The following is a 27,780-nucleotide window of genomic DNA, read 5'->3' as shown; positions in this document are numbered from 1 at the left end:
TTGAGACTTAAGTTAGTGTAAACGATTTTCAATATCCATTATGTGAATAGTATCACTGCACTTACTGCAGGTATAACAAAAGAAAATACACTTTCGTGATTATAAGCTTGGTTTACCCTTAACTACATTTGGAATATTCCTTGGGTTGTCTCTGTATGATACTAATTGGTTTGATGATCTGTAAGCTTTGTGAGTGATGATGATGCAAAAAACACATAATTCATGAAGAGGGGCAAAACTTTTTCAAGGAACTCTCTCTTGACATAATTCTAATTATTCTTTTTGTCTTCGGAACTGAAATCATTTTGCATTTATTTTGTAATTAAGGTCAATATCATTCACAGTATTATGGTTAGAAATCCTTGTGTTAAAAATAGATTATTGGTTAAAAACGCAGAAATGTAAAAAATAGTAGTAGTTATTGAATTCTAACTGAATTGCCTCAGGATCTTAAGGTCAATAAGAGTATGAGAGAAATCATGGAAAATGTTTTGGTTGGTGTGCTGTCAAATTGTGCCTCGGTTACTCGCAAAAGTAATGGTGGTCCATCTATTCTATTGGATTAGAGCAGGGATTTCACTGCAGTATTAATCTGTCAAGACAGCAGCCGGCCACCCAGTCTGGACTCAAACCGAGTGGGCTGTAGTCCCTGCGACGCTCTCGCTGTTTGTTCACTGCCATCAGGACGCAACATGAACCTTTTCTGCTTCTCTTTGGTAAGAAATTAACAATGCTGTTTTTATTTTCCATTTTTGTTATTAATATTACATTCAGACTATTTAACAGGGTGATTTTAACACGATATAATTCAATCGGTAGTGTGTAATATGAAACACAACTCTTGTTCACCCTCATCTATAACAAATAGCCACAGAGATGGGTTAACCGGTAATATTGTGCAAGCGTACATGTGACTGCTCTCATCTTGAGATTGTGCACCAGCAATGAGGATTACTTTTTAACCTTTAGCTTAATTGTTTTCCCCTACATCACGTGCACTATAAGAATTGAAAGTGATTTCAATATGACATACATATAATATTAAGTGAGACACATAAAAGCAATGATTACCCTGGTTTGGATCCATAGCAATGAGTTATCACATTGCTTTAGAACGTATTATCATCTCTAAAGGGACTTTGTTATAAAGTGGGTGAGGTGAAACTGGTTAACTTCCTAGAAGGAATGTGAAGGAGCCAAATATACTGTATTAGTAATCCGCAGTCAAGGGATTTTGAGATGATTTTCAATCTATTATGACAGCAGAGCTTTGGAGCAGCATTGGCATTAATATACAGACAACCATGAAGGATCTAATCCTCAATATGATTTGATTCTTGATGTTTACTGTTACTCCCTACCACTGGTTGAGCTAAGTTGTTCAGAATGCATTTTCCACAGGATATAATGTTAAGTATTTATCAACTGTAAACATGACAAAACTAAAGTAAATCTGGCAGTATAGTAGTATATGATATTTGGCATTAAAAAAAAAAGCCAGCGGTGAGCAAACTTTTTAAACTGCTGCCCGCATTACGTTAAAAACATTTAAGAAGAGGGCCAGGGTAACGAGATTTGATTTTTTGGACCTGCTGACACAGAGTCTCGAATCAGATACCTCGCCAGTACATGAAGAAAAAGGATAAGCTATACAGAAATTGATTTTGGAATAACAATACACAATGAAGTTAGTTTGGACGTTTATTTTTTAAATTCACTGTTAACTGTAGACCAATAATGAACCCACCATAATTAGACACGTTTTTTTCTTCTTCTCCAAATATCTATCCCTTTTCATTGAGAAATGACGTTAATACAAGAAGCAGTTCTGCATGACATATGAATAAATATTCAGGCAAACATCTAATTTTTTTTAAATACACCGTTTCATCAAATTGGCTCACAAACGATCCTGATTAAGGCAAAGTAACGGATATGATGTCCCTTTTTAAAGCACTATTTGATAATATTCAAAACACAATGAGATTGGTTCAGAAGTGTTTAATATTTTTGCAAGAAATGTGTTGAATATCTTGATAAATAAAATATATGGTAAAAAAAATATAAACTACAGAAAATTGTAGACAACGTTCCCATTTTGGGCTTTAAACGTAGTATAAATGAATGCATCACGAAACACTGGGGAATAGAGAGGCACAGTAAATGTTTTTCCTAGTAATACTTTTTTAACATTTATATATATTTTTTATTTGGCGGGCTAAATTAAAAAGCCTTTCGGTATGTTGTCCTCAAGCCTTACTTTGCCCACCAATGTGCTAGAGATATAAATATATACGAATCCAAAACACTATTATAACAATTGATTCTTGGTGAACTGAAATCTAAAGTTCGAACTTTTAACTGATCGAAGCACTCTTGTAAAGAGGATAAGCAGTATCTAAAATGAATGTATAGATAATGTGACTTAGGGGTCTTGCTGTATTATGCTTACTATGGTTTTGTAGGAGCTTCGTTGCACAAAATAATGATTTGATTAGTCTATTTGATTTCAAAGCTAGCCTAAAGCTCCCCTGTGTATTTTGTGGCATTCAAAAATTCGTGTTAGGGGTTGGTAATCATTAAAACGGCTCAAACGTGTCTACCAAACATGCCAGAGTACTCAAATAAATGATTCCTTGCTTGCCATTGAGTCTTTTCCAAAATGTTTGAAATCTGTGTTTATGTTACCAGGAGGGTTCACTGGACAGCCTGTATGAGGCTGTGCAGACCTCTGGGGACAGCCCCCCTCAACCCGTACCGAGCCGCTCCTGCAGCCGCCAATGCAGCCGCTCGTGCAGCCCGGCACTCTTACTGGACGACAACATGAGGTGGAGGGGTTCTGGCAGGTCTATTTCAATGGTGAGAGGCATTCAAATAGGGTTGGAATCTTGAAAAGTTTGGTACATGAGCTCGGAGGAATTTATTTGTGGTTTACCAAAAAAAGGGAAGTGAGGGAACAACCTGTAGGAGGAACTGATGAGAAAGGACGCATTCATCAGATTGAATCACATAATAAAAAATCTAATTATGAAATTATAATCCCAACAATCTAAACCTGCATGTGGTTTGCTTGAAACCCTTTATTGGATAATGAACCACATTTGGGAGAAGAAATTATAGGTTCTAGGGTTACATAATAAAGAGCCTATAGGTTCTAAGGTTTTTTTAGCTTGTTTTTAAATGTATTAACGAATTTGGGCCATCTTATCTGTCTGTTTTGCTTTTATTACCATATTTTCACAACCATAGGGCGCACATTGTCAAAAGGCACAGTCTCCGTAGCTGGTTGTAATTCTGTATTTAACATTACACAGGGCGCACTGAACGATAGGGCGCGGGTGCCCTCTGCTTGCTTGGAATGTCACCCTTCGCGCATACAAGGTGCATACGCTTCGGGATTTACTGTTCTATTCCATTCCCCCAAACATTAAATACAAAGACGACGGGGTACATTTCATGAAGGCCGGGAGGCATTTTTCGGCTCGACACCACCTTACAACACAAAGAAGCAAGCATACTAATGTGTGTATTTAATAATACGGCGGTAGGAAAATAGAGTTTGGTTGTGGTTTATTTAAGTATTGATTACAAAATAAAACACACAGATAAAAACTTGTCGGAGTTCGTTTTTCAGCTTCCTCCACTTGCGAACCTTTGATTCATGGATCTTCAATTTCTTCACAGCTGCTTGGTTTCCATTATCTTCCACGTAGTGTAGAAATCAAAACATCATTGCACACAAAAACAAAGATGGCATTCAATGGAGGGAAAGTGAGGTATTGGATTCGATTAATACTTGGTTAGTCCGTACCTTTCCATAATTATACATCATTTCTTGTATTATTATTTTTTGTTTTTATTTTAGTTATTAAATGTGTATTACGTTTTCCGGGTTGTTGTGTGGGGAAAAAGGAGGGGATTTTATTGTGTTATTGTACACTGATTTTTTTTATACAGAACTTTGAGTGTCAATTCATTTGCTGATGAGTGCTTCACAAATACAGTTGATTAGAATTTGATTCGAGTTTTAATAAATTCTGTGATCCACATGATAACTGAATTTCATTAATGGGGTGTGTTTATTATCATTGCAAGAAGGCAATGACTAAAACATTTAAACTAAAATATTAATAAAAACGTTACAGCTCATGATCAATATCTGTCATTGTATTTATTTTCTAAGAGTGGCAAATTGAATTAACCAGGTAATAAATAAAGACAACAATAAATTATAAAGATGGCCAACAATTATGTCAGCTCCCTGTACGTGAGACTCATGCTATGTAAAATGAATGCAAATCTTTAGACCTATAAGCATTTTAAATAATACACATTGTATGACCGCTCATGCATTTTTGTTTATTATTAAAATCAATGTTTTTTTTCCAAGAGGTGCTAAATAATACACATTTTCTCTTGAACGGAAGATTTGTATATACTTAAGGCATTTTCATTTCAATTTCTGAATCCTAAAACAGCACACAATTTCCAAATAATATGAGAGAAAACTCAACAAAAAATATTGTATGATTTTGACCATCAATATGTCAAACATTTAAAAAAACTGTTCATAGTTATTGCTAATCTAAAAAGAATGCACTAGCGTACAAACATTCTGCCACATTTAACAAGACTCTAAAAATTGTATTTTTCGATTTTCTCATTTTATATTTGTTAAAAAAAAAACACACACACATTTGGTCTTACCAAATCTTTGGAACATAAATGAAATTCTCCTTAGCTTTCATCATACTGTTAAATAAATGTTTGATTGCTGATCAATATCCCAGCAAGAATCCGACTTTAAAAGTGGCAGTGAGAGTGCCAAAACTTAACCTATAGACTACCAGTGCCACAAATGACAAGTGAGAAGGCATTAGAGCTGATCTCGGAGGTTAGATTCCCAGTTCCTCCCTGTTATATGTCGAAGTGTCCTTGGGCAAGACACTGAATCCCTAATGCCCCCAATAAGCAGGTAGGCGCCTTGCATGGCTGACTCCCTATTGGTGTGTGAGTGTGTGTGAATGGGTAATTGTGAAGCACATTGTAAAGCGCTTTGGGAGGTCTTCATTGACTTGAAAACCGTTATATAAATGCTGACTATTTACCATTAAAAACAAAATAATTGATTTTCCCTCTCGGAGAACAATAAAAAATATGGAACGAATCCATTGTAATCACCTTTAAATTAGTTCCTGATTAATCGATTGGTTGTTGAACCTACTAAGCAGTATAACATCGAACTCCTGCAATACTTGGTAAGAATAATTATGTCATGTTTTTTTTTTTAAACAAGGAAACAACACTGAGGCCAGGCAAGAAAACTCACAAGAATAAAATAAGGTAAGCTTTTGATTCCTACAGAGAACATAAAATATAAGGGATTTTACTCATACAGTAAAATGTCTGGCATATTTCTGTTGTATGAGCTGGCCCAATTTGCATTATAAATACTTAGTAATCCAGGCTGGCACGCAGTTCTCGTGGCTATGTGTTTTTTATTCTGGGATGCAAACATGCAAACCAAAACATTGCTTGAAATGCTCCATGTTTACGTTATTTTGCTGCTAATCGTTCTAAGAGTAAAGCAAACCGACTCTTAATAAGCAACGCAAAATCTCTACATTCATCCGTCACCCGTCTGCAAGAGGCCTTAAGGAAGCGGACAGCTTGATGGAAAGAGACTTTGGGGATTGCAGATGTTATAAAGATTTAGCTTTTCGTGGTCTGGGTAATGCAGAATATAGATTAATCAGATTATGGCTTTGGGATAGTTAAACTAAGCGGATTGAAAGACCACCTACTTAGTCCCCATACTCTCAATACACCTTCATTTCCTTCATGTTGGCCTTTTTAAGGCCATGTGATAAAAATGAGGTTGTATTTTAATCTGAATTGAAATTAGTGAGAATTTATGTAAATCACGTAAGTAAAACATAGACTTGGCCCCTTTGGCACTATATGTGAAGTCAACTGTTCTTAACCTGGGCTTTAAGACGGACAGTGATTTTAAACTAGATCAACAAATAAGTGCAGTAGGGACATTAAGCATCTTCCATCAAAGGCAGTTAGCAAAAGTGAGGCCCTTTGTCACGCGTGAGCATTTTGATATTATGATTCATGCCTTCATCACAAACCGCCTGACTTTTGCAATGCATTGTATTATGGAATCAGCTAGTCTTTCATTTCACTCCTACAGCGGGCCCAAAATGCTGCTCCTTGGCTTTTAACTGGCACACATAAGAAGTGGCAAATTACACCGGTTCTGGCTTCCCTTCACTGGCTTCCCGTGCATTTCAGGATTCATTTCAACATTATTTTATTTCTTTTAAACATTTAAATGTCATGCTCCTGCTCAGTGCCTCAGGTCGGCCGATCAGATGCTGCTGGAGGTATCGAGGTCTAAGGGGAAGCTTAGAGGGAATAGAGGCATTTTCTATTGCTGCTCCCAAACTTAGGAACAATTTACCATTGCAGAACAGATAGACTCTCTCACTGTTCATTTTAAAACTTGTCTTAAAACCCATTTCATTCCGTGGCTTTTGACCCACCATGAGACTTCTTCCCTGTTTTATTATGTAGTTACTGTATGTTTGTTCTTTTCACGTCTTTTCATTGTTTTATGTTCTATTTAGGTTTTTTGGAAAACTATGTGTCACTTGTTCACAGCAATTTGTCTTCTGCTGTGAATGTTTTAAAGGGATGTATAAATAAAGTTGAGGTGAATAAATATAAATGGTTCTGTAAATTATGCTTTCAGAACACAAGTCTCCAAATCCGCATCCGACAACGAATTATTGGGTGAGTCAAATCAAAACGAATGTATATATGTATTTATATATATTAGTAATTACATAGCTTCTAATGCAGGCGTCCTAAAATTTATTTTACTTAGGGTCTTTTGGATTTTGGGTCTGGATAAGTGGGGCTGCATCGGGTTTTCTTTAAAATAAAAACATTCCTCTAATCTCAAATATTTGTATTCTATGCAAAAGAAGGTCTCTCTCTCTCTCTCTCTCTCTCTCTCTCGCTCTCTCTCTCTCTCTCCCTCTCTCTCTCCCTCTCTCTCTCTCTCTCTCTCTCTCGCTCTCTCTCTCTCTCTCTCCCTCTCTCTCTCCCTCTCTCTCTCTCTCTCTCTCTCTCTCGCATGCTTTCAATTAGAACAGGAAGCCAAGTACAATGACTTTCCAACAATGCGTTTAAAGCACACCGCGGAGGAAGGTGGTGTTTTGGGAGTTAATGTTTTTTTTTTTTTTTTTAATCCTGCATGCACTGTAATTGTTAGCTGCATTTGTGAGTGAATTGTTCCTCATTTCGAGCCCTACTTAACAAATTACCTTGGAGGTAACATACATATGAAACCCGCACGGGCCACACTAACATTAAACTTTTATATTCAGGTGAGGGTCTCAAACTATTGACATTGGTGGTCTATGGGCTTCAAGTTTGAGACCCGGTTCTAATGTGTAAAGCACTTTTGTAGTCAACCAGAGATGTTCTACTGATTTGATTGAACTTAGCACTGACCTACTCCATTGGCTTTTTCTGCTTCTGATTACACTCAATTCACCCTGACTTTCCAACTAAAATCCTCAATATTTGTGATTTGTTCCCCCCTGCTCAGCGGATGACGTTGCTTGTAATGCGGCAGTTTGGAAATCTACCAAAAGCCCAGAAGATTTAGTCCACTTCGCCAATCATCACAATGAAGGTAAATAGGGAATAAATCGGTTAAGATGATCTATGCTCATTTTGAACCGCAGCAGGCTGCTTTCATCCTCCCGTTTCCCTTCAGAGACTGTTCATTAAGTGCACATAATTTTGCAATGTGAAATAATTAGAAATATAAAAAGATAACTGCAATAGTGCTGGTAATGACCATAATGAGCATAGTCCTCCAGGTACCAAATTCGTGTTTCATGCTTTATTTTATCCTTTTTTGTAGAGATGAGGACAACAAAGCACAGAGGGGACAACAAAGGAGGAAAATCAGCTCCTCAACCAGGCACCAAAAAAAAAGACAGAATTTCTCCACGACCGGTAAAATATTCAGCTTTTTTTTTTTCAAGCCTATTAAATCTAAGATGTGTCTAGTAACCAATATTTAACATTGGTCATCCATGTTTTCCTGCCTTCTGTTCTAAGTAACACTCAGTAGACTTTAGTAGGAAAACCTTTGCAATTACTAAAATCAAATAACATTAAAAACCCACAATGAACTCACCTCATGCAAAGGCTTAAGTAGCCTCCAAGAAGAAGTTTTAGCAACAATAACCTTACATGTCTGTTAAACACAAAAATCACCAACTTATTATGATAATACTTACACAACATTGCTTTTACATTGGTTTAATACAGTGACATGTAATGCATTTTGAGTCTGGTGAGGCATAGTAAGAGTTACAAAAAACAAACCTACATTTTATTAATAATTTGCTTGGTAGAGCAAAATGGAAATATATATTTATATTGTAGCAGAATTTCTTTTTTTGTCCTAACTTGAAAATGAAGTCTGTGGCTGCGCCTTTTGAATAAAAGCACCAATAACTAATTCCCCACTATTTAAAAAGAACTTTAACACTGAATAAATATAGCTATTTAATATATATTTTATCTTATATTTCCATGATGATAGGTGGGGCTGTGCCTCACCTTATGCACGTCACTGCTTTAATGAATGACAACATTTTTTAATTCAGTAAAATGCATCGCCTCACAGTTGGTTGCATTGTGACAACAAATGGGTTCACCTGAAATTTAATATCCATTGTACCATACAAATTCCTAATCATATCAAAATGCTTTTACTTGGGTATTTCATAAAAAGTGTACAGGTTTAATTCAAACAATCTCACTTATCACAGTGTTGACTGCTAAAATTCCCATCACAATTTCAGGATTACCTAGCTCACTGATATTTCTTGGGCATGGTTTCTGTAAAGGATTAATAAAATGTTTTTAGCCTCCTCTTTATGCTATACATTCAAGTGCAGAATATGACCTTAATACTCTTCTCTTTTTATAATGAATTTTCTAAAGCAATATCAATTTGTATGTACACTCATCTCTAGAAGGTTGAAAGTTCATATTGATTGGGACTATTTTATGGTCACTGGTGAAAATAAATAGCAGAGGAATTGAACATAAATGCTGATTGGATTTTTTAATACAGTGCAGATGGCCCAAAGAGTGGCACGGCTATGTAATCTCTGAGCCACATGGCAGGGCAGGAAAACGGGCTTAGTGCCCCTGTGGCAGGTCACCTCACGTCTATTCCCGCTAAAGCTTATAATAGTAAGGCAAATATAAGCAGCAGCAATATATTTATTACACAGATAAAAGAACAAAACAAAACAAAGAACCCTAAAATTAGTTGTTTTTATTTATTCATTCTCCTGTCTGCACTTGTTTTTAGCACACCAAAGGGCCTGCAACAGAATCTAAACAAAGAGCAAAAAAGAAGCAAAAACCTGCAAAGAAATCAACAGGAAAGAATGGGAAAGAAGGGGCAAAGAAGAGTTCCAATACTACAGGTAAAGCAAGTTTATACAAAAGCAGAACTCAGTACAATAGAAAAATGCTTGCCAGATTGCAAGAAAACTTTTGTTATTTTAAGGATTATTATTTTTTTTAAATTTGCTCAATTTTTGAGGGGAAATTATGTACTATATGTCAATTCCTGGTAGTATGAAAAGAACCTCATTAAGGTAGAAAATTAATTGATTTGAATAATAAGAAAAATAACATGAACTGTCATCTTAAAGTGACCTACTAAAATACTCATAGGTTGAGAAATTTGTTTTTACATGCGGCTTACTTAATGGGAGCTAACATGATTATCCATCATCTTGCTACTAATCTACGGGTACCGAAAACAAAATTATCACGAAAGGCTGTGAAAAAAAAGGATGAAGTCTGTTCACTTTGAGTCTCTGTTAGTTTGTATTACTCCTTGTGCTATTAGTAATCATTTTTAGTTGCATCTCACAATGCAGCGACATCTAGTGGTCCGATAATATGCACTTTTCAGTTGATTAATAGAAGAAAATTCTTAAAAGGCTGATTTTTGCTCGTACATCTCTTTGAAATTATATATATATATATATATATATATATATATATATATATATATATATATATACAGTAATCCCTCGGTTATCGCGGTTAATGGGGACAAAAACCACCCGCGAAAAGTGAAAATCCGCGAACTAGCGACGCCCCTTCAAAAATGCTTAAAAAGAATATATATAATTTTTTTTTTTTAATTATTTTATTTTATTATTATTATTTTTTATACCCGGTTAATGGGGACCAAAACCACTTGCAAAAAGTGAAAATCCGCGAAGTAGCGACGCCCCTTCAAAAATGGTTGAAAAAAAAAAATAAAAAAAAATTATATGTATATTAATATATATATATATATATATATATATATATATATACACATATATATATACATATATTAATATATATATATACATATATATATATATATATATATATATATATATACATATATATATACATATATTAATATATATATATATACATATATATATATATATATATATATATATATATATATATATATATATATATATATATATATACATATACATAATGATTTGCCATCAATTATATCAAACAAAGATGCTATTTTAAAGGAATAGTTGTCTAGTTTTACAAGAAAAACAAGTGTAAAATTTCAGTAAAATAAAAAAAATGGGTGCGTCATTTGAGGTGTACTTCAAAAGTTGAAAGAAAAATATTTTCTCTATTAAGTATGCCTTAAAACGGCCAACTGTTCAAAGAGCCCTTATGCTTTATTTTTCACGGTGTCTATCTGCTTTTATCTTATGTTCATCAGAGCTGTTCAGGGTGGAACACATTAGGTTTGAAAAAAGGGGGCTGAGGGAGTGCTTGAGGTTGACGTCCTGCTCGTCCCTACAGTTCTTTATTTTTTTTATTTGTAGTTGTCAGAGTAGCATGAAATGGTGAAAGTAAGAAAATGCCTCCGTTAAGTAGAGTAGTGCAAGTATATTCAAGCGCGTCTAAGAAATGCACATATTTGTATACATATCATGAACAACCTAACTATAGTTGCAATGATGACTTGAGCCAGGAGATGGCGGCAGAGAGGAACAAAGTTCCGAATTCCATACAGCTCCCTTAAAGCAGCCATTTTCTCTGAAAAAGGTGTATGTGTTTTTTTTAGTTTAGAGCACCAAATTGTGAATGCTCATAAATCCCAACATACTACATACATACTAATTTACATTTTTAATATTGTCCTCAGAGTACCTCACATCTGGAGTCACAAGCCCCCCAATAGCTCCAAACTACCTGGAGGTTCCTTACAGGTTCGACAGAGGATTTTACCTGGACAAGGCCTCAACCCTTCCCACTCATGAAAACACAACTGCAGGCCGTTGCAATGAAATGCTCACCTTGCCAGGAGGTGCGACGCCAACTCACTACTACAACTTCAACCAGCGCTGGAGCAGTCCAGCTGATAACTGTCTAGCGTGGGGCAGCCTCCAGCATCAATGCTGCAGATACGGTCCTTACACCAAAGACTTCAGCCTTCCTTGTGAGAACGAGATGCAACAGGACGGCAAATTAGGAATGAACTGCAAAGTTCAGATTTCTTCAACGGTGACGCGGTCTGCCACTGACTATGGTCTGTCAGGACCCAATGTAAGTCTCATAACAACAGTATTCATACTTTTTACGTTTTACAAGGTTAGGTCAGAAGGATCAATGACAAGTGGTTCTAGAACAGGGGTGGAAAAACTATGGCCTGGGGGCCTCATGCAGGCCGTCAGGGTTTTTAATCTATCTCGTTAATGTTTGTGCTAGGGGGGGCATTTTATGCAAGGGTGGGCATTTTAGGCACAGCACAGACAAGCATACAAGTGTGCGTATACAAGTATATGTATTCAAAAATACAGCAGTAGCAAAACTAAATGTTGTCGTGGTTTATTTAAGTATTGATAGTAAAGTAAAACACACGGATAAAAACTTGTTGGAGTTTCTTTTTCCGCTTCCTTCACTTGCGTACCTTCAATTAAAAATCGTGAATTCTCTGACGGCTGCTCAGCGTAAAAATCAACACACAAATGCGGACAAAAAACACGGAGAGCATTCAATGGAGGAAAAGTAAGGTTTTGGATTTAATTAATATTTGGGGGGAACAACTCTGTTCTCCTTTAGGTAGCACAATAACTCACAATTTGCTAGATACGCAACTGCGTTAGCATCCATGAGCACTTCCGCTAACAATGCGTTGCGTGTGACATCACGCATCTTCTTCCTGCAAGCGGGATATGACGGCAATGAAATTATCTCCAACAAGAGACGCGTAAAAGTCATAGGAGATGCATAGAAGTCGCATTTAGTTGGAAATGTGAACGATCTCACAAAAACATCGGATTTCACACAAAATTGTTGTAATGTTGTAGAAATTGGAGGTCCGATAATCGAGAGAAAGTCTTCTCATAAGTGGATAAAAGAAATAGACAGGAGCCCGCTTCGTTATGGAGGGAGATGTCACTTTATTGATGCGTCAATAAAGATCTCACAGAGCTAGGAACATGACAATGTATTTAAAGCTGGTAGTGACGATTAGGCTTCGATTGAGTACACCCCAAAAGGCGGTCCTGTATCACGTATCAAGTACAGAGCGTCCCGTCCCTTGCACGCTATCTTCAAGGAAACTTAATGTCTGCCAAGAGTATCTTCAAGGATGTCTACCCGACCTTTTCCCACAAACGTAAGCAAGTCTTTCTAAATTTCCACATGTATGCAAATCCATTCTACATTTGCAAGTGTATTTGCCACAACATATCCCCCCTTTTTTTTTTTTTTTTTTTTCTTCTGTTACCTTATCCTCCCTTTTGGGAGTTTATACTCCCACTTTGAATGGAAATTAAAATTGAAAATCAATACAGAGTAGTGGCAAAGTATTACAAATCATAGATATCAATACACGGACAGAGTTTACGCGAATCGAAAATAACCTAATTTTAACGTTACTGCCCTGTTGATCTTGCTTGGTCTCGTTGACGGTGGCAGCGTGAGCCGTGGTACCGCGGTTCAGATGGTACCATGTTGAGCTACCCTCGACCTGGACTGCGGCCAGCGTTGCCCTCACGACGGTGTACGGTCCCTCACGCCTCGGATGGTTCCACTTTCGTTGAAACCTTGATGTAGACGAGATCCCCTGGGACGTCTTTTCAAATGGTTGTTCGACCTTGGGCTCTTGTCTCTTAACCAGCCGGTAGATGACAGCCGTCAATTGTCCCATACAGTCTCTCAGTTCAGTTTGTAGTTGCTCAAGTGGCGGCCCCTTATAGGGACCTCCTAGATGCGGTGCTGGTCTGCCTGTTAGCATTTCATGCGGTGTTAAATGCGTGATCCAATGAGTTTGCATGCGATAACTCATCAGCGCTAACTGTAGCGCATCCCCTCAGTCGAGCCTAGTACTCACAAAGATCTTGTTTATCTTTGATTTTAATATTCCATTTACTCTTTTCCACCATCCCTTGACTTTGTTGATAAACCTCACCGAACCGTTGTTTAATGTGTAGTTTTTGTAAGATGCCCTTCACGACCTTTTGAACAAATGTTATCCGAGCTTATTTCTGACGGTATGCCAAATCGCGGAATAACTTCTCTAATCAAAAACCTAATTACTGTTCCCGCACCTAGATCTTTTGATGGCACTGCTCCTATTATTCCTACTACTCCTATTATTATTATTCTCTCCGTCTACCGTGGCCTGTATCTGATATAAAGTCAAAGGTATTCCCCTGTTACCTATTCTCCTTAATAATCCTCCTGATGCTCCTGCATCTGGAGACACATCACCGTTTTCCTGGAAAGCAGATTCAAAATACAATTTTAGCAGTATTTCTGTGTTAAAAATAAAATAATTCACAATCCAAACGTATCAATATTCCTCAGATTTGTAAACACTACGTCAATCAACAAGATTCTAGCGTGATTCAATGCAGACTCGTGTTGTTCGTTATCACCGCCTCGTCGACGGCCTTGGCCGTCTGGCTCAGTCCATCGTGACGTTCCACTCGCAATCCGCTGCAGGAATGTGCCATGAACTTTATCAGTGCCACACTGACCTTGGTGCCCAGTTGTCTACCTCTTTCTCCTCGAAACTGGCTGCAATCAGTTCAGATTGCCCCCTGCTCACTGTTTGAGGACAGCCTGGATGTGCTCCAGTGTCCCCACGACCCTGCTGTAGACAAGCGGCGCAGACAACGGATGAGTGAACGTCTTTGTTTGTTTTTTGCCATCTTCAGCCCTTTTCAACAGTCCGTCTGACTTCTGAATCCTGTTAAATCGGTTATGTTTACAAACTCGGATGTTTAGTCTAGGTTAAATGACCATGAAGAGATCACCTAAGCAATTAAATTCTTAAATTTGTCATGGTCTTCCTCAAGATCGAGTAATCTGCCCCTCATTGTCTTTTGAAAATGCTTGCCAAATTGTTTCCTCAATTTACCCAAACTATACTTATCACGTTTATCGGAACAAGATCCCACAAATCAAAAGGCCACACGCAAACGGAGCACTTGACGAATTAAGTAATCCCTCCACTTTTTTTTTTTTTTCATACAGTAAAGGAGCGAAAGACGGGGGAAAGACGGGGGTGGGGCGGGAATATACACGGTTGAGCTCAACTCACACAGAGCGAAAGACGGGGGAAAGACGGGGGTGGGGTGGGGGCAGGATAACCCACAAAAAGCAAGAAGCAGTCACTCCATCATTCATCCATGCGTCCTTAACTCCCCTCCCAACGCCAAACAACACAAAAAAACAAAAAACAGTTAAGTATAAATCACCCGCGCACATTCACTCAGGCGGGCGGGGGAGAAACCGAACCGAACAGAACACACATCCACAGACAGAGAGACACACGCACAATTAACGCCAGCTGGCACACACACCAACATTTCCGAATGAGACATCTCCCAGACTGAAAACATGTCAGCAATTCTCACACATTCTGTGTATCGCTTGTTTCTATGCGAATATATCTTAATAATACAACATCTGATTACTGCTCATTTTTCTAACGCCGGTATAACCTTTTAGATTGTAGAAAATGGCGAGGTTCCATGCACCACACTTTTTCCTAAGTGCAAGGTTACATATCCCTCCCAAATCATCAATCGACTAGGGAAACACATAAAACATGCCCCGTATTAACCATACATAGATCGTCCACTCTCGAACTGTCACTTCAGCAAATGACGACGTCTTATCACAGCTTTACACAGATCTCAAGACAATCATAAATATACAAATACCGACGCCGCTGCAACCTCTTATCCAGGTTTTCAAGCAGCCTATGTCCCAAAACAAACAGGACTCTCTGAGCTCAGAACTCCCGGGACAAAACAAAAAAAATAAATCTCAACTCAGTTTACATATCTCATCCGTCCGAACTTGGGCCTGACTACAGACGGAAAATCCCACGTGCACGAATTTTCATAATTTAGCTCCGACGTCACAGGCTCCCGTCCCCCCACGAATCTCGACAAGCAAATTGAAACAAGGAGAGAAAAAAACTATCCTTACCTCAACCGCTCATTCGAGACCGTTCCACTGAGAAGTCTTTTCCCTTTTCTGTTTATTTAATTAGTGCCAATCCACGTTGCGGCGCCAAATGTTGTAGAAATTGGAGGTCCGATAATCGAAAGAAAGTCTTCTCATAAGTGGATAAAAGAAATAGACAGGAGCCCGCTTCGTTATGGAGGGAGATGTCACTTTATTGATGCGTCAATAAAGATCTCACAGAGCTAGGAACATGACAATGTATTTAAAGCTGGTAGTGACGATTAGGCTTCGATTGAGTACACCCCAAAAGGCGGTCCTGTATCACGTATCAAGTACAGAGCGTCCCGTCCCTTGCACGCTATCTTCAAGGAAACTTAATGTCTGCCAAGAGTATCTTCAAGGATGTCTACCCGACCTTTTCCCACAAACGTAAGCAAGTCTTTCTAAATTTCCACATGTATGCAAATCCATTCTACATTTGCAAGTGTATTTGCCACAACAGTAACTGTTGCCCAACTTGAGGGCCACCAAGCCAGTCAATTTACATTGCTCTGAATGAGAGACAGGGCACACTGCATGATTGGGCGCTGCTGATAACAGTTTTCGGCACGTGCTATTTTTTTTATTTATTTTCACTTACATTTATTTAGCAAAATAATGAAAAAAAAAAACACTTCTGGGTTAGCCCTATTGCATATTGAAATAGTCTATTTATAGACAAATATAACATGAAATATAACATTCAACTGTAAAAGTCTGCGTATTAATTCGCAAATACATATGAGAAGAATCGAATACGTTTATGTGTATGTCCGAGGTATAATATTTGAGACTCTGTATCAGCAGATACAAAAAAATCAAACGATCGTTTTTCCCCAATCCTACTCGCGAGTTAAAAAGTTTGCCCACCCTTGTTCTAGAAACCAATGACTAAAAAAAAACAAATGCAAGGTAAAATTTGTTTGAGCAATGACAAGGAAGACAAATACAAGGAAATAACTGAACACAATATGAGAAAAAAAAAATCATATCGTTAGATTCCAGCTCAGACTTCGACAAAAGAAATTTGGAGTAAATGTGGGGTAAGGGGTGTTTAAACCTGCCCCCATTTAAATAATAAATTTAACCTCCTCCCTGCCAAACGAGGAATAACGAAATAATTGACCGCTATAAATGTCAGTAGTAGTGAATGAGTTATATAGAAAATCGAGGTATGGCATACATTCTCCAGAATGATACGATAACAACCCCTGAAAGTCTTCGTGTGATTTTTTAGAGGCATCTTTATAAAAATCTGTCCATCATCAATTTTTATAAGACGGAGCTAAGTAGCTTGCTTTGTTGTTGTGAAGCAGGGAAATGTTTTCACATATGAAAGCAGTAAAAAAATAAAATCTAAATCCTTACACCATCTCTTTTTTGGTGTTGAAGTGACATGATTCTAGATGATTTAAACTTTATTTATTAATTTCCCAATGCTGGGCTTTGCTTTTGAGGAAGTGCTGATGCTTGAAGTGGTAACTTTGTTGTGTTGAAATTCATTTTGACTCGTTGGATACTCTTTTCTTTGCTGATCGTATGAGGCACTCAAGGGCTTTAATAGTGGAAAAACACCCACGAGCTGGTATCCCTGGTGGATTATTACAGGAGTTCAATCGCGCAATTGTTAAAAATTGAATTCTAAAGACAAAATGGTTTTCTAATCCCTGCCTTTGTAATCAACTACAAATTCCTGTCAATCCAGATTACAGTACAAGTATCTCATTTTTTTCTCGTTGACCCACAAAGCAGGAGTTGTGTTTACAATGGTTTTGATCACTCTTCTTCGTCATTTGTTTATCTTAGCTATTTAGAATAACTCAAAATTACAGTTTCTGTGATATTATGCGTATCGTTCAAAACAAGGGGTTTCGCATCACCTAGATAACCGACTTAGTTGACTATGGTTTAATTCAGTGGAAGATTTACTATGCTTTCAAGGTAAAAAAAATATACATTGCTTAGCGTTTCCGTCACCAGCATACCCTTATGAGAAAAATTTCCAACCATAGATAAGCAACCACCCACATCTACACAGTTCACACACATTGGCCTCAATATTTTATATTCAATATCCAACTAAAAAGCTGGTTTCTAGATGAAAACCACAGTTCTGTAAAAGCCCCTTAAGCAGCACAGTTCTTAATCTTTAAGGACCATTGACACTATAGCTCCTATAGGGATCTTGTCATCTATCTCTGGGATCATCCTTCTCATTGTAAACAATCGCCTCGTAAATCACATTAATCTTAAGAAAACGTGGCAAAGATAGGGCACGTGCTCACTGGCCATCGTCATCAGCAAGGGTCTTAAGTTGGGAAAGATGTCAAACAACCACATAAAGCTTTGACCTCTAGGGTCAGACAATCAGGGCTGTGATGACATCTACCAAGTAAATTTTGCACTAAATAAAGACATGAAGAGGTTGAGCCATATTTGAATCGAATGTTTAAACATAGTTTATTTGAGACGTCCAAAGTATTAGTCAAGATTTGAATTGGTCTAATTTTAAAATAATTAGTAACAAGAACATTTGACAGCTAAACAACAATCACAGTTGACCATAAGTATGTTGTAGCAATTTTAACTACTTTTTAAAATGTTTCAGGAAAATTGTAAAACACCGTTGTGTGTTTTATTTAGTGTCAACTGCTGGTTAAAAAAAAAGAAATTAATCAATAAAAAAACAATATTGATTTGAATGACAAGAAAAAATACATGACCTATTACTGTATTTTTTTTTTAAATACTCGTAGGTTGAGATATTTGCACTCAACATCTTATGAGCCTCGCCTAGGGGAGCTGACATAATTGTCTGCAATCTTGCTGCTACGGGTACCCAAAAACCTTGCAAAAGGCTGGGTGTAATGGTTAGTTGCGCTATGGTTACTTTGAGTTTTCCCTAGTTTATATTCATCCTTGTGCTTTTTAGCACTCATTTCCGGTTCCACTACATAGGGGTTGCCAACCTCTTTGGAAGAGAAAGCTTCTTTTTTTATAACTGATTAGCGCAAAGGGCTACCAGTTTGAAAAGCATTTCTAAAATAGCATGTAATTACTAGGTGTTATTCATTAGAGGTTAAAATAGTCTAAGCGATTTAATTTCATAACCAGTCAATGGGCTACTCAAGTGGTCTCAGGGGGCTACCTGGTTCCCACATGAACCACGTTGGAGACCCCTGCACTAGACAATTCAGATAAATCTAGTATTCAAATAATAGGATAACCAAATTTTGTCTTTGTGTATTTTCTAACTGGAAACTAGTCTAAGGTCTAATCTAATAAAAATGCTAGGAATAGACCAAAATAACTCGCTCGACATGTGGAAGGGGACTGAGGGAGAATGTTTCAATCATTTTTCAAACTAGAAAAAAGAAGAAATACCATTATTGGAGCAAGCCAAAGTACAACTACAACATTACAAAACAAAACAATGCATTTTTAATGTCAAGTCAAGTCATGTTTATTTGTATAGCCCTTAATCACAAAGAGTCTCAGATGGCTGCACAGACGTCAGATTATTGAAAATTCCAGACTATTATTACACCATCCCCTGATCTAAGGGCAAGGAAAAACTCACAAACTTCAACATGAGGAAAATGAAGAAACCTTGAGAAGGGACCGCACATGAGGTAATTCCCCTTCCAGGATGACCAGGCTGCAATGGATGTTGCAATAAAAAATAATACACAGATATTTTCAACATAAAATATAGGTTATTCAAAAGCTATAAAATAGGAGTGTGTTTTAAGCCTATATTTAAACAGTTCCACTGAGGTTGCAGATCAAATCTCAGGGAGCAGAGTATTCCACAGCACGGGGGCCTGATTGGAGAACGCTCTCAAACCTGCGGATCTCTTCTTGGCTCTTGGGATCACTAGTAGACCAGCATTTTCAGAGCAAAGGCTCCGTACCAGAACATATGGGGGAAATTAAATCTGAAAGATATGATGGAGCAAGTCCATGCATGATTTTGTATAATACCAACATAACCTTAAAATCACATCTTAAGTTAACACAGAGCCAATGCAGGTTAGCTAAAATCGGGGTAGTGTGATCTAATGTCATATTCACCTCAAGTGTTATTTCAATTCAAAACTAAACAAAATGACCGAGTTTTTCTTCGAGCCGTGCCACAAAGCCTTAATTTTCCCCTTTCAAAAGTGATTCTGCAACGACAGACACAAAGTCGATTGCTTCACATCCTGTGTGAGGCAAGCTAGTCAGACACTCAGCCATCCAGCCTCAGTTCGCACTTGAGAGTCAGCAGACCAAAAAGAAAGAAATACTTGATTTAAGTGCAGAATAGAGAAGATGTTACAAAGGGCAGCTTCCAATGTCTCTGATAAAACCAAGAACAGTAAACCAAAGGTAAGAAGTGATATTTTCTATGAAATGCACACTGAAATATCAAGTGTGGCCTTTAAAAAAATTCCAAACATAACTTAAAAAAAGAAAAAGAATCTCTAGCATTTTAATACTCTCGCTTTTGTACACCATAATCCGTAAATTAGATTAAAAATATGGTGACAGCTTTAAACCTAAACCCTCCAACTGGCCTGTTTATATTTTGGACGGTGAATGACGTTGTTTAGCCCATCCTGGAATTACTGTATGTCAGTCCTCTGTAGACCATCGAGGAGCGGCAGCTCAAATTTAACCCAGGATTTTCGCAGGGATTACTTGATTTATATAATTATTCGCTGCTTTGTTGTACAGATGACTGAGGGTTTGGGAGGAATTATGATGACATTAGCTTTATTGAAAATTGAGGCTGAAAAAAAGAATTATTAAAAGACGTAGACAAAGGGGAAGCAAGCATGAGTGCATAATGGCTTACCTCTGTTGTTGTTTGAGTTAGATAATTCATTAATACTCGTCACGAAAATGTGTTATTTAACATGCACTCACCTGGTAAAACATTAGGTAAATCTACGCAGGTTAGGAAAATTCAAAACATAGGCAGAATTGAAAACTTGGGGCTGATTTTGTGGGTTTGTATCGTGACCCTTGAGTCTCAAAATATTAGAAAGGGTTCAACTCAACAACTTTTTTTTTTTTTTTTTTTTAAATGATGATGTAGCCTAAATTAACAGTATAATCGTTTTTCTTATCATTTGTTGTCACTGAGCTCAGGAGATAATATGTTATTCTTTTTTTGTCAATAACTTTGGCTTAGTTTTGGATGTTACTATGCTTTCACCCAGGGGTTGGGGACCTATGGCTCTTTTCATAGGTACATATGGCTCAGAGATAAAAGTGAACTTGTGCAACTATTTAATACAGTGTATTGATGTGTGCAGTGCCAATCGTCACACATGCAAAGCTGGGACTATATTGATACAGAATGGGTCTGGTCCAATATATATAGGACACAATTTTAACGACAGTGTACAGTCAGGATGTCACCCCACCAGACCCTGTTGTGGCTGTAAATTGCTAAATAATCCTTTATATGGAAGCTCAGTAAACAATCCATGTTAATTGTTGAGGTGCTGTATAATAAAAAAAACACTCAAAAAGCTTTGACCCAAAACAAACTTTTTACCCAAGAGCAATTTGATTGGGTGAGTGGTAGGAATGGAAGCTATACACAGGGCGCATGCACTCTTTCTCCTCACTCAGCGCCATCTGCACTGAGGGGAAATACTTTAGTATCCTGTTTGCAGTATTTTGTGACATTTTTACTAAATAACTTTGCTTGCACCTTGTTTTGAAACAATCATTTAGGGCAAAATTGGCTTTTAAAATTAGCTTCAACACTCTTATTTAACAATGGGAGGTAGACTAATTTTAAGTGGCAATTTATATTGATATGAGACACATGCTCTGACATTATTATTTCATAGATCCGGCCAAATCAGTAAACATCACACAGTGAAATAAAATGTGATGAAAAATTAGCTTTTGTGTGGAGAGCGGGTTTACGGTGTGGCTCGCTCGAAAAAAAAATTCAAAATAATTTTGCTTTGATGGCTTTTGGGGTCAAAAAGTTTCCCTAACCCATGCTTTGAACTATTTTTCTATATCTTTATTTTGATTTCTCAAACATTTTTTTACACTAGGCTCTAACTTTTTTGTGATTTTCATTTTGGATGAGAAAATCAGCTAAATTAATTGTAAGATTTTACATAATTTGATTTATTTTACAATTTTTCTGCAGTGTAATCATAAACAGTTTCTTGAAACAAGGTACTTATATATATTTCCCTGTTCCACCTCATCAGCAGATAAATAGTAAATAAAAAGAAAAAAAATAGTTATCTGCTGTCACCTACTGATATAGATGTATGTTAGTTACTCGGATGATAAATGGAAGAAAGCGGAAATACTGAAAAAGAGCATACTTTTTTTGTGAAGATACGTTTGGGCAATTTCCTGCAGCACACTGGAAAAGCTGTCACAGCACACTGGTTGAAAACCACCTCATTAAACTAATAATATTAAATGTTCTCCACAGCGGTCCACAAGCTTTGGAAGGTTTGAAGGTCACAGACATAATCCGTCACCAACAAAACCCGAGGAGGGTGAAACGAATATGGTTTGTGGATTTTACGTTTCAGTGTGGATGGGCAAAACCAATTTTTAATGTATCAGGGCTCGACACTGCCACCAATTCAATCACGAATGCGCTTGGACGCAAAGTCTATCCCCAAAAATGAATAAGTTTGCATTACGTGAGTTTAGTTGTGCAAAAATGACTATATGTTGCTGAAAGCTATGACGAACCCCATTGGGGATACCCCCAATATTTTGCCGCAAAATCATACCCACAGACAATACCGGTTTACGAGTTAGACTACTGTTTTTTTTTACCCCTTAAAGGCCCAGTTTGTAATATTTGACCAATAAATGCCACAATATTGTCAAATGTAAACGAAAAACAGTGCCAAGAGCACAGCATAGCAGCAAGATGCAAAACATGGCGGCGACTTCGAGGTAGGGATTCCACTATGTTAAATAAATAAAAAGTTCGTGTACTTTTGCTTAGCATTCAAAGCAATGTTTTTTTTTCTCCTGGAGGCAAGTTTTTTGTTCCATCAGGAGGCGCTAAATATTACACACTGTCCCTTCAAAAACGCCTTTTTTTTAAAAAGAAAAACAAATCTGTCGCTTTTTCAAATTTAACAACAACAACAACAAAATCTTGACTCGAAACTAGTATTCTATTCTATGACTTTATTTTGAAGGGAGAGTAAGTCCTTGTGTGTGAATAAACCGCTCCAACGATCGCATAAGATTTCTGTTTTGGTAAAAGTTAACCACTTCCTGTTTAAACAGCACATGATGTTGTTGTTTTTTGTAATATTTTTGAGACGGATTGTGTTTCACGTATAAAAATAGAGTGCACAATCTACAGCTTTTTAATGTCCAAAGGTTGGCATATATGCCAGATCCTAGGAAAAGTTAGCAGCACCAATACAGCAGTGTGAAGCCGAAATACAGTACAGCTAAAAACCTTAATGTTCATTTCAAATAGATATATTGTCATATATTGTGTAATACTCACGAGTCCCCTTTTTTAAAACCATACATGGACAACTATAAATAGTCAAGCTCATTAATTGTTTAATTGTAGACCAAAGAGTCTGTAAAATAACTATATATTTCTTTTACAAAACCTACTTTTACAGCCTAATGAAGGAAGTGATAGCCTGGAGCCAATCAAGTCTGCTGGAATCGGAAAGAAAATGAAAGCCATCTCCCTAACCATGCGCAGAAAAATGGGCAAAAAACATGCCAAGTCGTTCTCTGAAGAGACGGTGAGCTTTCCTAAACAGCAACATACAATTATTTAAACCCACACAGTTAGTCTGTGTTAAAAATTGAGCTGCAATTCCATTTGTTTTGTGTTACAGAATGATGACGTGGAGATTACAACTGCAACAGTAAAACACTCAGGAAGGGCCAGCAACTCCTTGGAGAGTCTTTACAGTGGCCTAAGTTCCTCAAGTATGTGAACAAAATGACATGATCACATTTTGTTCTAATTTAGAGAAAACTGATTCGACAATGCTTACTGTCTAAGTCCAAATATCCTTCTTGCATTGAGTTAAACATGTCATATTTATTATTTTACTTATTTTTTTCTATGTATTTCTGCAATACTTCTTGTTCCCTTGACCATTGTCAACTTAATATTATTGGGTGACTGTTGCATGCCAATTTCGTTTGTAATGCGGGAATGTTCAAACAGGACTGCTCAGAATCAACACGCCTGATATATTAAATTACAAATTTACACTTGGAATTAAAAAAAAGATACCTATTTTAAAGCACTATCTATCCTATTTTCATTTTTTTCATCTTTTTTTTCTTTAAAGCCTTTAATTAGATGTTTATTCCAGAGTGCCACATCTACTCTTTTTGTAAACAATGGTCACTATGTTTTTATCAAGAACAAATGGACAATATAGACAATTCTGATTCTAAATGTGCAAAAACTTAAGGCGAGTGTTCTGCAGAATTACAAAAAAAAATGTTTTTTTTTCACAATATTAACTCAGGTGGTATAACCAGTGAGTCAAATGGTTCCAGTCAAAGGGAGAGTCTTAAGTTGGAGGAGGATGGTTCCTACCTGGGTCAGTTCTGTGGTAAAGCTCGTGTCCACACAGATTTTGTCCCCAGCCCGTACGACACAGATTCCCTCAAGCTTAAGGTAAAGCATAGGTCTTCATCACTGGGCTTGTGCCAATTCAGAAAATCAAGTCTGACCCAAATGACTCATTTATATTAATATTCCAGGCTGGTGACATTATCAGCATCATCAGTAAGCCTCCAATGGGAATCTGGACAGGCATGCTTAACAACAGAGTGGGAATCTTTAAGTTCATCTATGTGGACGTTTTGGTGGAAGAGGAAAAGGATCTTGAAGAAAAAGGTGATAACGACGGTGATGATGAAGCTCCTAAAATACGAGAACAGAAACTGTGCCAAAGACCTCGGCCTAAGACCCTGCTGGAGTTGCTTGAGCGACTCAATTTGGAGGTGAGGGTGTCAGCATTGAAAAGTATCCAAATAATGTCTTTCCTTGTGCGTTCAAGTACATAAATTGACAGGGTTGTCTTTTCCAGGAGTACGCCTCTGCCCTGCTTCTCAACGGCTACCAGACAGTTGAGGACCTTGCTCACCTGCAGGAGAAACACCTTATCGAGCTTAACGTAAAAGATCCCGAGCACAGAAGCAAGTTACTTGCTGCCTCCCAGTGTCAATACATGGAAGGTCAGAATTATTATTATTTTTTTGCTCCCGACTCCCAGTTGATGAAGTGGCATTGTTCATTACCACTGATTAATAATGATAAAATGGGGAGTCATGCACGTTAGGCAGCAGTCTGGCGTGGAATGACAGGAAGCCAGAGGTCGACGAGATCGATACCAATTGTCCAAGCAGATATCGGACAGATGGGGTTGATGCCGGACATGACGGGACAGACAGGATTGATATCAAAACAGGGTATCAAAATTAAACAGGACAAACTAGACGGGAACAAAACTGGAAACCGGTATTAAACAGGACAGAATAAACGGGAACTACTGGACAGGAAATACCAATAGGAAACAGGTCCGATGACGGACTGACAAAGGAAGCGTAAGAGCACTGAACTTAAATAGACGGAAAGCCAATCAGTCAACGAGCCGCAGCTGGCGCCACACGGGCGGGTCCAATTGGGCGCCATGGCAACCGTGACAATACTAACATATATATTTTTTCTGTTTTATGTTCTGCAAACCAAATAAAAGTTGTTTGTTACAGTAAAAACAAACACACTGAAAATGTGCAGAACTTCCCAATTTATTTAAGTCATTGAAAATATGATAAACATGCTATACAAAAATAACATTTTAAGAAAGAGAATGTCAGGATAAATAGGCAAATATTTACAAGGTAGTGCTCAGAGACAGGCATACGTTATAAGTGCATCAGAACAATAATGCAATGAAAAATAGTGCAAATGCATTAGCAGAATCGTATTTCCAAAACTAGAGTCAAGTAATAAAATATGAATACTTAAAATCCTATGCAAAGGCAATACATTAATCCGTCACCATAACGCGCTTTACTTTTCTCAATTTTGCCACTATACGGATTTGCATTGTGTTCTGCATTTTGATTTGTTAAACAATCTAGCCGCTTATTATATTTAACGTTACTGTAGGTCTTTGTTAAAAAAATGAATAAATACATAAATTTATATACAATAGTTTTTGGGGTTTGACAAAAGCTTGAGCCTGTTAAATGGTTTGCTTTCAGTGTAAAATAGAGTGTTTGATTATATAATAATTGTTAAAAAATAAAGGTTTCTACTTCAGGGATTTCATCTTTCAAGGGTATATTTTGAATCCTATCCCCCAAGGTAATCAAAGGATCACTGTAGAGGTAAAACAAGAAAAATAACACTTACAATGAGAAATATATCTGCTACCCGAGCAAGAATGTTTTAGTTCACGGTTTACTATTTTTTTCTACAGTACTTGAATTTTTGCTGTACAAAAAAAAGTTTCTTCGCAACTGCAGAAAAGCCACCATCACAACATGTTATTCTTTCTTAATTTCCCCCCAGTTAGCTGGAAATGTTTTTTTTTCACACCTACGATTATAACGTACCAGATAAGAAAAGACATACAGGACCTCTTCAGCATGGACTTCCTGATAGTCATATAGAAAGTGCTGAGAAGGCCAAAAGGTGATTCTTTCCCCGATGTCTCAAAGCAGAAAGTAAAAATAGCTTTCCTAAGTTTCCAGACAGAATTGAATGTATTACATGCGTGTTAGGAAAAAGAGAAGTCGATGGTTTGTTTTATTTTTTCCCCCCTCCACAAAAAAATGGAATTTCAGCCATTCGTATTGATGCGACACCATTCTATGGGTGGAACCGACAACTATTTTAATAGTCGACTACTTACCGACTATTGGAACAATTAGTCGAAAAATCTGATAATAATTATTATTCTTAAATTTAACCTGTAGTTAATTTAATTTTGAGGAAAATGATAATAGACCCAGTAAACAAACACAATGAAAAATACATTATTTTTAACATACTGCGTATTCGTACAAAAATTAAGATAAAAATCTAAAAACAATCAGAGGCACTGCTCAGTCAGTAGAGACATAAATCCATAGACAAACCTCCGTGTCAGGAACCGGACTAGGACGAGAACCCAAATGCGTGACGTGTCTCACACAAGCCTTTTATTTTACGGGAAATGGGGCAGTCATGTACGTTGGCAGCAGTCTGGCGTGGAATGACAGGAAGCCAGAGGCCGCCGAGATTGATACCAATTGCCTCTCTCCGTCGTAAATACATGTCTGGCGACAATAGTTGACAATGAAATTAATTGTCGACTCTTTTCTATTATTGATTTATGTTTGAAAACGTTGACTAATTGTTGCAGCCCTTGTATATTCGTATAGTATTTCGCAAACCCCGTGGGAGATGTACGAAACGTTAACAAATAGCGCTTCATATGAAGAAAAAGTCAATTTTTTTGTGCATACAGGGGACGACGTCAAAGTTGTGGACGAGACCAGATCTTCGGGCGGTCCCCAGGAAGAAGACAGTGATTGCCCGAGGGACTCGGGTTGCTTTATCCCGTCCGAGTGTTCAGACAACAAGGACGATGCGGAGCATCTCACAGATGCAGTGGTTTCCTAACATTATTCTCATCTGTTCATAAAACAAAAACCAAACAAGATCAAGGACATCTGCAGTATTTGCAATCTCTTTGTTGCTGTACACACACATGTCCCGACATTGTCTTGCTTGAGTTTGATTAATATTCTGAGCAGCAACTTTCACATTTTCAACAACAATCACGGTCTAATTCAGGTAGTTATTTTGTGAACATTTGATTCTTGTATTTATTTAATTCAGAACAAGTATTTCTCCTACTTTATTCATCATTTCATCAAAAACTCATTAACATACTTTCAAGATGACATTTTTTTTTAATTTGTGTGAATACTGTGATAGTTTGAAGATTTTGTCGATATGAAATGTGAACCTTATACAATATAAAATCCAAATTGCCTTATGCTGTATATATGGTACACATTCTGTACACTGTGCAGGGTGGTAAATATTCTTGTGTGAATAATGTGATACTGTATTGTGAATATTTCTGTACATATTAATAAAGACCGTCAATTGTCCTATTA

General features: G+C 37.2%; 1 protein-coding gene across 1 annotated transcript; it reads left to right on the top strand.

Moving 5' to 3' along the window:
• Positions 1 to 574: 574 nt before the first annotated feature.
• samsn1a (SAM domain, SH3 domain and nuclear localisation signals 1a) lies at positions 575 to 27,780 on the top strand. The gene is made up of 15 exons (XM_088344928.1): positions 575 to 716; positions 2,692 to 2,859; positions 5,297 to 5,343; positions 6,761 to 6,801; positions 7,625 to 7,711; positions 7,946 to 8,040; positions 9,416 to 9,533; positions 11,297 to 11,697; positions 22,079 to 22,159; positions 23,253 to 23,381; positions 23,478 to 23,571; positions 24,126 to 24,277; positions 24,364 to 24,606; positions 24,693 to 24,840; positions 27,123 to 27,780. The coding sequence occupies exons 1-15, from the start codon at positions 693 to 695 to the stop codon at positions 27,275 to 27,277; spliced, it is 1,983 nt and encodes a 660-aa protein (XP_088201054.1). The 5' UTR covers positions 575 to 692; the 3' UTR covers positions 27,278 to 27,780.

Source organism: Urocampus carinirostris, chromosome 10 (genome assembly GCF_059441175.1).
Source record: "Urocampus carinirostris isolate Australia breed hairy pipefish chromosome 10, RoL_Ucar_1.0, whole genome shotgun sequence".
NCBI lineage: Eukaryota > Metazoa > Chordata > Actinopteri > Syngnathiformes > Syngnathidae > Urocampus > Urocampus carinirostris.
Note: the sequence above shows the minus strand (reverse complement) of the source record. Positions and strands in the feature narration are given on the sequence as shown.